At 38.2% G+C, this 14,546-nt stretch overlaps 1 protein-coding gene across 3 annotated transcripts; it reads left to right on the top strand.

The window, feature by feature from the left end:
• The first annotated feature begins 9,556 nt into the window (after positions 1-9,556).
• On the top strand, positions 9,557-13,347 carry LOC122670014 (serine/threonine-protein phosphatase PP1-like). Of its 3 annotated transcripts, none has more exons than XM_043866948.1 (5): positions 9,557-9,754; positions 9,937-10,168; positions 11,850-12,409; positions 12,710-12,958; positions 13,072-13,347. In XM_043866948.1, exons 2-5 carry the CDS (start codon positions 9,976-9,978, stop codon positions 13,105-13,107), a joined length of 1,038 nt encoding a protein of 345 aa, XP_043722883.1. In that variant the 5' UTR covers positions 9,557-9,754; positions 9,937-9,975; the 3' UTR covers positions 13,108-13,347. The 3 variants fall into 3 exon arrangements, with proteins under 3 accessions (XP_043722883.1, XP_043722882.1, XP_043722884.1); XM_043866947.1 differs by having other exon boundaries at positions 9,934-10,168; XM_043866949.1 differs by lacking the exon at positions 9,557-9,754 and having other exon boundaries at positions 9,905-10,168.
• The last annotated feature ends 1,199 nt before the right edge of the window (positions 13,348-14,546 follow it).

Genomic DNA, 14,546 nt, shown 5'->3' with positions numbered 1-14,546 from the left:
TTGGTTGAAGTTCTTCCCCATGGATATGCCTCATATATGAGTTCCAAATATGCCACAGCATACTTGAGATCTTGGAGGTTTTCTCCTTATTTTCTTCCATTGATGAGTCCTGAATGGCGAGGCACACAACTTCGAATATCTTCTGACAATGTCATTTCTTGAAGATTTATTCTAGTCCATAGGGCATGGGCCCGATGGCATCAAATAAATAGGTGATTGGGATCTAAAGACCCTGTCGAACAAACCTTGCATGTTGACATTACATGTACCCCCCCCCCCCCCCAAGTTTGAAGTAGATATGCTGTGGGTAATTGACCCAGAAGAAGTTTCCATATAAATATTTTAATCTTAGGAGCAGTTGGTATGTGCCACAATTTTAGCCAAAACGGAGCTGGGTTGATTAGTTTCCCCTTCGAGTGCAAGTCTATACGCTGAAGACGAATCTAACTCCTCTCAGGTTCCCTGTCAGGTCAGGTTCGTAGGTTCCTCTCATAGGGGGCCAAAAATGACGACCTCACCCCCTGCCCGAACACACTGTTCGGGTAAGGTGAGGTCATCATTTCTGCCCTCCCTATGAGAGGAACCTACGAACTTGACCGGGCAGGGAACCTGAGAGGAGAAAAATTCACTGAAAAAATCGAAAGCTTTCCATTTGTTGTTGGAAGCCATATGAAGCAGTTAGCTATGGAGTACATAGGAATACGAATCGCCATTATTTGGATTGCTACCTAGGGTGACCACCATTGGAGAATGGCATCGTCCTACTTCCTTGATGTTATATCAATGAGCTGAGCCACTCTTGTTGGTGCTTCCAATATTAAAGGAAATGGAGCTATCGAAGGTGGCCAGTTAGGAATCCAGTAATCTTGCTATAGATTGATCAAATAGTCATCACCGACTTGGATGAACAGACCACGCTTGAAAAGAGGGAGAGAGCTCATGATTGATTTCCAAGCCCAAAATTATGTTGTAGGAGTTGAGGCATGGAGATTGTCAAACCTTACGAAATAAGTCTGCTTCATAATTTGTCCCCATAAGGACTCATTGAGAGATAATAGTTCCCATGCTTTCTTGGCTAAGACGACTTGATTCATTGGGCTGGACAACTTCAGATTGAGTCTGCCACTTCGCTTGGGTTGACATATGGTTTTCCAACTGACCATGGGAATTAGAGAGGATTCTCCTTTGCACCAAAAGAACTTCCTACATAATGAATTCAATTCACTAAGTATTGGAATAAGCAAGCAAAAACAAGACATGCAATGGAAAGGGATTGTAGATAGGGTCGATTGACTGAGAGTATGTTTCTCTGTCGCACTCATATGTTTAGCTTTCCATGATTGTAGCTTCTTGTTTACCCTCTCTATCAATGTTGCACAATGTGCTTTCTTTAGCTCTCCTAAAAATTGAGGAATATCAAGGTAAATATCTACCCGAGTAGTCAGAGTAATGTGGAAGCTTGTGGATAGAGCTCTTTTCACTGCTACCGTTACATTGTAGAGATGTAAACAGATCAAATTCGGTCGGATAGTGGCATCAACATATTCGTAACCGTTTATATTCGGACAGATTCAGATAATATCCTATCGGTTTTCGAACAGATTTGGATATTATCCTATTGGTTTTCAGACGGATTCATATAGTTTCCGAATAGTATTTTTTAAAAACGGGATTCTCCTAAAAGGATATGAATGCGGATCGAATACGAATTTTTGACTATCCGTTGACATCTTTACCGTTTTTATGATGAGGGTTAAGGTTGAGACTTGAGAGTTCAACAACTACCATTTCTTCTACTCTTCTTAGTCTTTGATTTCTCACATAGATATGTGATTCCATGTATCAAGTTGCATAAATACTATATATTAACCAATAGAAAATATAGAAAAAAAATCACATTATCTTAACTTAGAAAATTATAAAAATAAGATAACAAAATCTAAAAGATAACTTAAAAGGATAAACGGACACAGAGATATATTTCAAATATTGTATTACTATCGGATTGCTAAACGAATCAAATAATAATTTGTCGAATAGGGGGATTATCATATTCGTATCCGATTAATTTTGGACGGATTCGAATTCTCCTAAATGGGTACAAACGTAGATCGAATACGAATTTTCAAATATCCATTTACATCTCTATACACTTGGGCTATAATTGACTCTAGTTTTGGCTATGTTTAGATATTGACCAGAGAAATGATAATAATTATTTAATATACTGATGAATGCTCTAGCTTCTGAGGTAGTCGCCTGTCCACCCATGATCACTTGACTCAAAGATCCTCGTACCTGAAGCAAATGGATGATATCAATGACTAGAGCCACTCCTTAGATGTCATTTCTAATAATTTTATTATTTTTTAAACTTCAAAATAACGGCTCACCCTTGTGTAGAGTCCTTTATACTCTTTTCACATAATAAATAGGGTATTAAGGCCACAATACACTTTCTCTTCGAATCATATGGCTCCATGTTCTACGAAAAATAAAATATACGGTTCCATGTGAATCTATATGAATAATACCATTCTCCAGTCCCTCATTGATGTATGTATAGATTTCTTCTTAAATTGCCCTTGTAAGAAATCCTCTCCCATCATTTTAATGCATCATAAGATTTTCAATTTTCAAAATTTTATTTGACCTTATGATCTAATCGTCAAATATTTGGTCCCACATTCATCTACCATTTTGTATATATTTAGAGGGAGAATATTCTTTGTGCCGTAGCGCAACCTGAGCCTAGGCGCTAGGCACGTGGACAGCCTATGCTGGGGGGCAGGGTGGTCATTGCACCCACCCCCAAGTGCCTGGGCGCAGGCTGCGTTGCGGTACAGAGAACAGCGCCCCATATTTAGATAATAAAAAAAAAGGAAAAAGATTGCCACGCCGCCCTTATGTAGTTTCCCTTCTATATGAATTTTTTAATTATTTCTCTCATTTATTCTAAAGATATGGACTCACATGAATGATATCTTTCTCTGAATATCTCATTGGTTGTCGTGTACGATGTAACCCCTGCATCTCATGCAGAGAACATTTTCCCATGAAAATTAAAAGGGAGAGAGAATGCTATCTGGTCGCATGCAGTGCGTGGCCCCTACACCCAAACACAAGTCCACATGAAATCATCGTTTTGCCCCTCAACGATTTCCACCTTTCCATGGATGCAATGGTCATTTTATACAACTTATGTTTGGACATAGGATTCGCACATAACACGCTACCTGCACGGGATCCCTAGGCCTAGATACAAGGCCACACAAAATAATAGACGTGTGTTCAAGAACTTTTGCCTTTCCATAGAGGGCGCGAGACGTGGTGGTCATTTCATCTCGTATGCCACTAGGTAGTGTTTTTTTTTTCATTATATGATTGGTAATAAACTCATAAAAAGATTTCTATTTTTAGGGGGGAAAAAAAAAGACAGGTGATAAAAGGGACAAATGGACAGGGAAATATCTATCCCCAATCCATAGTGGGGATTGAGGCAGCGTAGTTTCATTGAACCCTGACAACTCGGGTCCAATTGGACTCACGAATCACGATGAGTCGTTTTCATTAATGTGAAGCTGGTAATGGTGTTCACATGAATGAAACCTCTCTGGTCAGGTTGGGCGGCGTTTCATGTAAAACTGGGTCCTGCCTGGCTCTGTCTCTTCTCTTTCTTCCCCCCAGCAACGTCACAGTTTTTGTTTTTTCCTAAAACCGGCGCAGTCTGTCACATGACGACCATGACAGCTGTTTCCTTCCATGAAAAAGAAAAAACAAAGAAAAGCTGGCAAGTTGTTCACTAGATCTCGAGATCATTTACATCGGTTAGATCGGAACAGATGGTCAAGCCAATTGAGTTTGATCTGAATCTGACGGTTCAGACCTCGATACCCCAGAAATATTTCATGTATATATTTTACACGTGGGGATTCGTTCGAACAGGTACTGCGGTGCACAGCCCACAAGCCTCGAAGGTATCCAATTGCAGCGCAATGGGGGCTCACATGCTCGCTCCTGCGTCTGTACTCTGTGTTGGGAGGAACACCACAATGAACTATCCGACCTGACTACATACGAACCTGATCCATATATAGGGTTGCAATTGGGTCGGGTCAGGCCGGGTTTATAGAACCCTAGTCCAATCCTAAGTCTCCTTAGCTGAGCCTAGGCCCAACCAGACCCGGACTCAAGACCTGAAAAATCCAACCCTGACTCGTCTTCAGGGTCGGACCGGACTGACCTTGATTGGCCCTGAACATGGGGAGGGGGAAGGAAATACATGGATTGGGGAGAAAATTATCAATTTTATATAAAATAACACTATAATAAAATGTATTATATCACTTATTATATTCATATATGATATATTATATGACAAAATGTGGGAGGCATTTAAAGTTTATAATATATATTATATCAATATATAATTTATAATACGATTTAAAACAGGGTCAGGCCGGGCCAGGCTTAGCCCGCGAGGCCTCAACCCTGGCCCGACCCGATCCTAACTCAGGGCTAGAAATTTCCAAGCTTGACCCGCCCTCAGGGCCAAATATCTCAGCCCATACCCTGTTCGGGCTCAAGGCAGGCCAGGGCGGGTTCGGGCCAACAGGGCCATACTTGCACCCCTATCCATATACCTTTTGCAATGCGAGTCAACAAAGGTTGTCAATTTAGGACCGAATTAGGAACCGTTCAAATCAAACAACTAAAACCCAGAAACACCCCATCTTACTATTAAATCCAGTGGTTATGGATGCTGATTTTGGATCAATAAGGCGCTAACTAAAACTGAAACCACTAAGATCCATTTAAGTTGCATATTATCTTATTGGTTAAAAAGAACGTTGTCTAGTCACATGGCTCTTGCACCAGCGTGGAGGCAATGAGATGGCATGCAAGGTCATCAACATAGATGAAATTTTTTATTTCCTAGGGTAGGTGTTAATATTGTACACTCCTGTGTCTGGGTATAGGGCCACGCGAACAAGCAGCGTCTTTTTTCCCTAACTTACTTTGGTTAATTAATACTTACAGTTATGACTTATATCTAAGTACTAAGCAAGAGAATGCTAATCGGTCATGTAGCCCTTGCAGACATTGGTTTGGGTGCGATTTTTTTATTTCACTTCAAAGGAACACTTCCATTTGAGTATTTGAGACTGAGGGCCCATAATCGTAAGCAATCGGAGCTAGATTATGTCATAATCACAAAAAAACACTTACATTTAAGTGTTTAAGGTTTTGAAAGCCTAAAATCATTAAAAAATCAAACCCAGGTAAGAGTAGATACTTTTGGGTGAGGAATAATGAGTGAATAACAAAACATGTCAAAAATACAACTCCATTGGAAAAAGGAGAAAAAAATGGGAAAATAACATTGCTTTGTTGTGTGGTTCTTGCGTCCAGACACATGAGCGTACTAAATTACTGTCCAACTCCTGTTAAAATAAAAAAAATCTATCCATGTTGATGCTCTTACGTGTGCTCTTATTGGCCCACACTAGTGCAAGAACGTACTACAAAGCCAAGCAACGATCTCTTGCCCAAAAAATCATTTGGGGAAGGGATTGCTACGATGTCAGAGTACCCTTTTCCACCAATAAGGAGGTGAAGAAACCAAATCGTCAAATAAGGGGTTCTAATGATGAGAGAGAATATGATGTATCTATAGATGGGATGGGATATGGGAGTGTGCAAGAATCTACACACTAACGTTGCGACATTCTTTTTCTTTATTTATTATTATAATGAACTAATGAAAAGATTAAAGCACTATAATATAAACATGCTTCCAATTTCTATCAATATCTTGACCCTTTTTATAAGTGTTGATTCTCATTAACATTGGAATCTTTGATTCTTTAAGACCCCATTAAGATTCTCAAGAGATATGAAGAAGCATCTTATGGAAAGCAAAATTCTTGCCTTCCCAACCCTTATTAGATTAATCCTCATCCTAATCCATGCATGAACTTACAGAAGTGTGATGGTCCCACTCCCCAGAGGATCCGCCCAGGCAGAGTTGTTTGAAGATTGAATTTTTGACTTTGGTATTTAGCAAATGATAGATTAATCTTAGATGATTCCTCCATTATCAAACGAAAGAATCTTCTTATAACCTACCAAGTTGGATTATCTTGAAAGTACCATTAAGCAGGTTCTTAATGATCTTAATTTAACTTATAAATATCATCTTCTTAGTATTAGTTGTTTTCTCCTTTTTCTCTTTTTCTTTTGCGTTTCTTTTGGCCTTCCAAAACCCCCAAATGGCTCTTCCCACTTGTCCACCACGCTTCTATATTCCCCCTCACCTTTTATGCCAAAGGCCATATTCTTTTATTTCCTTCTTTCTTATTGTTTCTCACTCAGTAATATCAATTGGACATAGTAAAAGTGTAAAAACCATCTCATGGTGTTGTGTATGTGTTGGGCTTGAGATGGGCCAAGGTGAGCTATAAGTAGCTCATTCAAACACCTCAATGATAGGTCCAAGCCCATATTGTCCCTGGCCCAGGATTAGCTATTTTGGGTCGAGTGCGGAAACACGAGAAAGAAAACATGCAAGCAATCACGCACAAACATGAAAATTTTTTTCGTGAGTTGTTATCAATGCCTACATCCACCCAAGAGAAAAAGATAATTTTTTATTAGTCAAAAACTGTTTGTACACCACTCTCCATCTCGCTATGTGATCTACCTTGGGTTATCTCCAAAGAGACAATGAATGAAAGCACCCTAGAAACCTTGACTCCCACACAATTACAGTTTAACATTGTACAAGCAATGGATCAAAAAAAGCGACCAAGTTAAACATATACAAGCTCAATAATAATTATACGAACCCTTCAAAATACAAGAACTCAATTCCAATAGATCTTAAGCTAATGCTTACCTGCTTGCCCTATTTACTTATGGGTTTTCTTATTGACACCCCTTAAGGTGTTAAATAAGAGTCATAACTTTAATTTTTTTTGTCACCCTCTTAATATAACACAATTCTTTTTTTATATATTATATTGGGCAAGAGATTTCCACTTGGTTGCATGGTCTCTACACAAGCATTTAGACCAATGGGTGAGCACACCTGGGTATCTACCTAGGGGGACAGAGGCGTCATCTCACAATGCCCTGTGAGAGGACATAGGAAACACCATCAAGTAGAGTTCTTTTTCTCATATTTATATTTTAACCTTCTTTTGATTGTCATTTGTCTTATTATAACCATGAATACTCTAAATCGGAATCCTACTAATTCAATTCAAAGTTCAAACCCACCAAAAGTATACCATGTATAACTCAAATCCAACTTGAAAATTTATGGGCCTATTACAAATTTACTCTATCCAAAACTCTAAAGTTTCTAGCCCCCCATCAATGGTCATCAGTTATGTCCAAATTCCTGAAGTCTAAACAGTCATAATACTCCAAGCATTACCATCTTTTGTTGACGAAGTCCAAAGAAGAAGAAGAAGAAGCCCAAATGCGAAGACCAGTCAGTAGTGTTCTTGAGCCGAACATCAATCTCTGAGGTAGCATCATTGTTTTAAAAATCGGGAATCGAATCAGTGAATATTAAAATCGGAATCAGCTATAACCGATCCCGATTCTGTGTTTTGAGACGTTGGTTAGCATGGTGTGCGAGACAAGCCCAAGCCATGTAGCCAATCCTAAAAGAAGGCACTCTAGTCTGGCTCAGCTCAATTCATATACATTGTCAGGTCCATAGATATAATATATATAAGGGGCGCTGTTCTCTGTGCCGCAGCGCAGCCTGAGCCCAGGCACATGGGGGTGGGTGCTATGACCACCCTACCCCCCCTGCACAGGATGCCCATGTGCCTGGGCGTAGGCTGCGCTACGGCACTGAGAACATTCTCCCAATAGATAATTAGGGCAAAGGTTTCCCACAATGTCAGAGTAGTGAAAAACTACACCAATGAGAAGTTGGGAAATGGCTTCGTTCACTAGTGAGCTCATATTTTCTTTCGTGGGAATCATTTCCCTTTTAATTGTTTATATTTTAATACATGTAGGACCAACTTGTTGCAAGTGAAATTTAATTTGTCCAAAAAAAAAAAAAAATAGAAAGTGAAATTTAATCAATACTGAAGTGCCATAACAATAAAAGGCAAAAAGATCACTCTCTGGTCATGTAGCACCTGCAGCAATGGCTGGGACAATGAGAGCACAAATATGGGCATCAACGAAGATGTAGTTTTTGATTTAATAGGCTTGCATTGAGTTACATAATTGTGTAATTAACTATAAAACATTCCAAGTTTAATTATAAAAGTTTACTTTGCAATCAAATCCTTTGAGAGGTTTTTTTTTTTTTTTTTTTTAATGAAAAAATCCTCTTGGAGAGTCGAGGCATTCATTTCCTTTCACTAGAATAAATACTAGGGTTTTACCAAAAAAATAAATAAATAGTACTAAGAAAATATAACACTGCCTGATCGTGTGGATCCTACACTTAGATAGAAAAGTGCCCGAAATTAATGTGTCATCCCTTTAAAATAAAAAATCTCATCTATATTAATGTCCTTGTGTGTGCCCTCATTAGTTCCCGCAGTGGTGCTTATACGACATCAATCTCTTGCCCATAAACAAAAGAGAGAGGGATCCTCACGCCAAAGTTATGGTAATCACCATCGATATTAGGCGCCAATAGTGATATCAATACGGATTGACTGTATAAGTCCAATACGGACTATCAAAGGCTACTTTTTGGAATCGACCATTTTATCAACTATTGAATCAACTGAAAAATAAAAAAATAAAAATTTACAAAAAATCCAGAAATTTATAAAAATATTCAATATGTATTGATTGTATGTCAGTATCGGCCTATACAATAGTTGATACGATTGTAAAAACTAGTCATTATCGATATCAATATCGGTACTGATATTAGGTAGCAGCGATAGAGATGTTTTGTATCCTCTATGAAAAATTATCGGCCCCAATACTGGGAGCGGTCCAATGCGGACGCCCGGGACGATAAAGAGCCATCCTCTATACTTAAATCCATGCCTCACGCTACCAGTGGAAGAAGAATCTCCCATGTCACACGACTTTTTTTTGATAAAGACACGACTCACACCAATGATTAGGACAGAAAGATTAAAATAATAAAATATCACGTGAGAGAGAGAGAGAGAGAGAGGCGTAATTCGCGTAAACGAGTAAGTGGGAAACTTTTATGCTTAAAGAAAGGGATAAGAAAGGGGAGAAAATCTGTAAAATCTTTTCAAAAAACGCGGTTTTGCAGATTGCACACCTGGTGGTCATCAGACTCTTGACCCTGTGCTCCTCCTCTTCCCCACACCAATCTCCCTCCCCAAGAAGAACCGAAGAACTAGAATTGTCTGTAGGCATGAATCATGCATAAAATCTTTACTATAAGGCCATAGAGGAAGAAGAGTGAGAATTGAAGGTTTCAACAGCGGCTGAAGTCTTTTTTTTGCAGGCGAAGGCAGAGGCATGCCCATGGCCAGGTGTTCCTCCTCTGATATATTGAGGGGGTAAGGAAATATTAAACAGATTCTGCCACCGCCACCGCCACCGCCACCGCCGTTGACCACTACCGCCGCCAGAAGAGAGAGCAGGAGAGACGTGAAGATAGGAAGAATAATTTTCTAATATTATTCAAACAAAGCGCGTCATGGAAAAGGACAGAGAGAAGGATGGATTAGCTCTTCTCCTCTACAGGAAACCTGCAATCGTACGTAACAATTGATTGAACAACGTCCTTTTCTTGAAGTAAACCCCGAATAAACATCCTTTTTCCTGGAAGTAATTCCATTTTTTTTTTTCTAATTGACCTTTTTGAAGCCATCTCTGTACTTCCTTCCTGATCAATCTTCTCTCTATTGACAATAATTTTAGCAAAATCAAATAGAAGAAGCAGAGGAAGAGCAAGAAGAAGAAGAAGAAATTTAGTGGTTTGGTTGTCACTCTTGATTTGTAATGATGATGACGATTGAGGGTACGATGGATGCGACGATTTTGGACGATATCATTCGAAGGCTTTTGGAAGGAAAAGGGGGAAAACAGGTTCAATTATCTGAGAGTGAGATCCGGCAGATCTGCGTCAACGCCAGACATGTCTTCCTTTCCCAGCCCACTCTGCTTCATCTCAACACTCCCATCAAAATCTGCGGTTCGTCTCTCTTCTTCTTCCCCTTATTATTATTATTATTATCTCTTGTAATTGAATTCTGCTATTTGGTTTTTTGGATTCATGGATAGTTTTCTGTAGAAGAACATCTACTGAAGATAAGTAACCCCCTCCCCCCTCTTTTTTATTTTACCTTAGTTTATGATACTGAAAATTGTCTTAGGCAGCCATGAGTATGCTTAGGGGCTGTTTGAGAAAATTCCAGATTGTACCTTCAGATTTTTTTTTGAAATTTGGGTGTTCTTGAATATATATTGACAGTGTATGTTCTCTTTAAATGAAGAAATAAACTGGATTCTTACCGTCGGCTGTCCTTTTTGTTGGTAGGATATGTATTGTAGACGAAGCTACTATGACCTGGTAGGGGAGGGGGATACTATTGACAAATTATTGAAGTACACTGTTGTCGTTTTGTTCTTTAGAGAACTTTGACTTCATTTAGTTGTTCTTGAATCGCTATCAACACATGTTTCATTCTCCTAACTTGGCATTTGTATATGTAAGGACTATACCAGTTGGATGACTAGCATTGAATTTAGATCTTAATTAAGATGGTTTTTGTCAAACAAAGAAGAATGAGTCACTCTTAACATATGATGGTTGGTTGGGTTGCATCTACGTACTTTGATGATCAGGGCAGTGATTATGAACTGGAGTTAGTGTATTTTTGTGACAATCCAACTAATGATGTTGGCCAAATGGGATGTGTTTTAACTTTTAACTTGATCAAATGCCTTAGAGGGTGCTTCACCATGCCAACTCTTCATAGAAATTTGTTTTCATTGTTTCGTGGGGAGAAGCCTGGAGTAGATACTCTTCATTTGATATAGCATTATTTTCTGCTAATTAAGTTTTCATTATGGTATCTTTTGCAATATTCTATTCATTTGATATAGCACTATTTTATTATGCCTTGTCTAATTAGCTAGCTAGCTAATTGTTTGAAGATCTATGCCTGTGTTTGTCATGTTGTTGATGTTTGTGAAGACCAAACTAATGATTGTGGTGGGTTCTATCATTTTCTTGTACTTTTCTTGTTTATTGATAAAGACTGAATATGTGCATCATGCCTTACATAATGTGAGAGGATATTACAAGGATGAAAAGTATTGCATACTTGAAAAGAAAGCATAGAGGAATGGGGCATGCTGTTTCAATCCCCCCCCCCCCTCTTAAACAGAAATGTCGTTTTCTCCTTCAAGGTTCAAAATTAGTGTAATTCATTGTATAGAAAATAATCTCCGGAAGCTTAAGCCAAATATCTTAACTGAAAAGTTCCGCTTCGACCTAAAATACTACACAAAACTGTCAAGCGTGCCATCTTGTTTTATTCCTTTGATAGTTTGATACTTTTTATTTTAATATTGTATTGAAATGCTCATGATAAATCTAAATTGAATGGCATGCCTGATTAATAGCAACTAGGAATATACAAGAACTACTCAATTGTGTACCCCCACCCCCCCCCCCCCCCCAAACCCCACAACCAAAAAAAGGAATAGTTAAATTGTGCTTTGTGGCAAATGCAAACATGGAGATGTAGAGGATATGCTTAACAATAGCGACAATAGTTAATGCTTGTAGAATGCTAGATATGCACAAAGATGACACTTTTGCTCTTTTGGTGTTCTTGATCTCTCTAATATTTTAGACTTTTTAATAGGTGATGTACATGGGCAGTACCAAGACCTTTTGAGACACTTTGATAGTGGTGGCTTTCCTCCCACTGCAAACTACCTTTTTCTTGGGGATTATGTTGATCGTGGCAAGCAAAGCTTAGAGACTATATGTTTGCTTCTAGCCTACAAAGTGAGGTATCCTAACAATATCTTCCTTTTAAGGGGGAACCATGAAGATGCAAAAATTAATAGAATATATGGTTTCTATGACGAGTGTAAAAGAAGGTTTAATGTCCGACTATGGAAGATTTTCACCGACTGCTTTAATTGTTTGCCTTTGGCCGCACTCATTGACGAAAAGATACTTTGCATGCATGGGGGTCTCTCTCCAGAATTGGATAATGTGAATCAAATAAATGACCTTTCAAGGCCTATTGAGATTCCAGATAATGGTCTAATTTGTGATTTGCTATGGTCTGATCCTGATCCCCATATTGAGGGGTGGGCTGAGAGTGATCGAGGTGTTTCATGTATGTTTGGAGCTGATAGGGTTGCTACATTTTTGGAGAGAAATGATCTTGATCTAATATGTCGAGGCCATCAGGTTAGCACACTTCAACTCATCTTTTAAATTGGATTGTTAGCAGAAGCCTTTAGTCCCAATGAGTAGGTTAAAGTCCATCAGTGTCATAATCTTCCCTCTCCCCCCCCCCCCCCCTCCTAACCCACCCTTTTTTGTTCTTTTAATTGACACCAGTTGGGCAATCTCCCGATGAAACAATCATCCTTTGATGGGCATATATAGAGCATTGACATGTGTATGGGGCTATGGGCATCATTGTTAACATGGGGACATCTCCCCATTCTTCAGGTTTATATTAACATTTTAAAAATTAATTTGCAGGTTGTAGAGGATGGGTATGAGTTCTTTGCGAAACGAAGATTAGTCACAATATTTTCAGCTCCAAATTATGGTGGGGAATTCGATAATGTAGGTGCTTTATTGAGTGTTGATGAAGATCTAGTGTGTTCTTTTCAAATCTTGAAACCAATGGATAACAAACCAGTCGAACTCAAACCAGCTGAACACAAACCAGCTGAACACAAATCAGCTGAATGCAGTTCTAATACATCGGGGTTGACTCTTAAGAAGGTATACATTTGGATACATCTTTCCTATATGATTGATTAACTATTTCCTATGCTGTAAAATCTGAAGCTAAAAGGGATTTGTTTTCTCTTATATTGATTTGCATGTTTGGACAGGCTCTCCTATCGACGGGCTCTCCTGGCTTTCGCTGAGCAGCTCCCCAAAAGTGGAAGGTTTTGACATGTGACGCATCTAGTGGTCTTCACAGATTGGTTCAATCCAAGGAGTTTCTCGGGAGCTTGGTTTTGCTATAGTTGGAATTTTTTTTTTGGTTCTTTGATGGTATTGCTTTAGACAAAACTTGCTATCCAATCAGCATCAATCAAAAGCTCTATGAAATCAAAGCTTGTTGCAAATTCAAGCTTACATGAGATTAGTATACGATATGTAAATTAACAAGGCAAAATATCCTCTGTACAGGAAGTGAGAGGGGCGTCGTAGTTTGTTTCACAAGGTCTTTCTTGAATAATTGATTTGTCATTGTAAAAGTTGAATGCAGCTTGTACTAGTGTGGAGAGAAGGATGATTAAAATTTGTTCATAAAATCATAAGTCCATGAAGCGTTTTGCGTGCAAGGTTCAGAAAATTTAAGTGATAATTGAAATCACATTTTCATCCTAAATGTATGTGACAATTGACTTGGATCTGATCTTTGATATTTTAAGGTATAGATGGTCTGCATATTATAGCGGATGGGTCCCTCAGTCTATGGCAAATTTTAAACCAAGGTATATGAAATTTTTGTTTTTAACTATTGGTGTAAATAATTTTATGAAAATGCTATGTTTGGAAGAAAGAAAAAAAAATTTAAAAAATGGGTAAATTACATGTCACCCCCTAGTTTCCAATCAAAACTCAAATCACCCCCTAGTTTTTGAAAATACTCATCCGTCCCCCTCCACAGTAACGGTGTTAGTTTGCTGTTAGTTATTGGTGTGAAATGATTATTTTACCCTTGTACTAAAACATTAGAATAAAATTTACAATATTACCCTTCAAAATCTATGTTTGGATGTCAAGGTAGTTTAGGGATTTAAATTTATTTAACTGACTGACATCATCACTTAACAACATTAAACTAATGGTAAGGACTAATTTGTCATATTGGGGTCTAATACAGGGGGTGATTTGAGAATTTTCAAAAATCAGGGGGTGATTTGAGTTTCGTTTGAAAACCAGGGGTGACATGTAATTTACCCCAAAAAAATACAATTAAACAAAAGTAAAGATGAAAATATTGAGATGTGTTTGAGTCTTTTTCTCTTCTCTTCTTTAATTATTTTTATTTTTTCAAAAATCACAAGACAAGTCTGAATCATTCATTTTTATTTTTATTTTTAACTTAACCCTCTATTCTCACTTGAGTTGGGAGAGTGCACAGTAATGTTTATAGTATCTGTATACATGCATGGACATACATAGGATGTTTGTGGATACAAAAGAAGGTATTTGATCAAATTAGATTTTAAAATTTGACACTTGGTTAATCTAGATCATAGCGTCTCTTTCCAACGGTTGAAATGGACACAACATCTGTCCAAGTAATATAATAGATGTTTTGTTATATTTGAAAAAATAATAAACCTTTTGT

Source organism: Telopea speciosissima, chromosome 7 (genome assembly GCF_018873765.1).
Source record: "Telopea speciosissima isolate NSW1024214 ecotype Mountain lineage chromosome 7, Tspe_v1, whole genome shotgun sequence".
NCBI lineage: Eukaryota > Viridiplantae > Streptophyta > Magnoliopsida > Proteales > Proteaceae > Telopea > Telopea speciosissima.
Note: the sequence above shows the minus strand (reverse complement) of the source record. Positions and strands in the feature narration are given on the sequence as shown.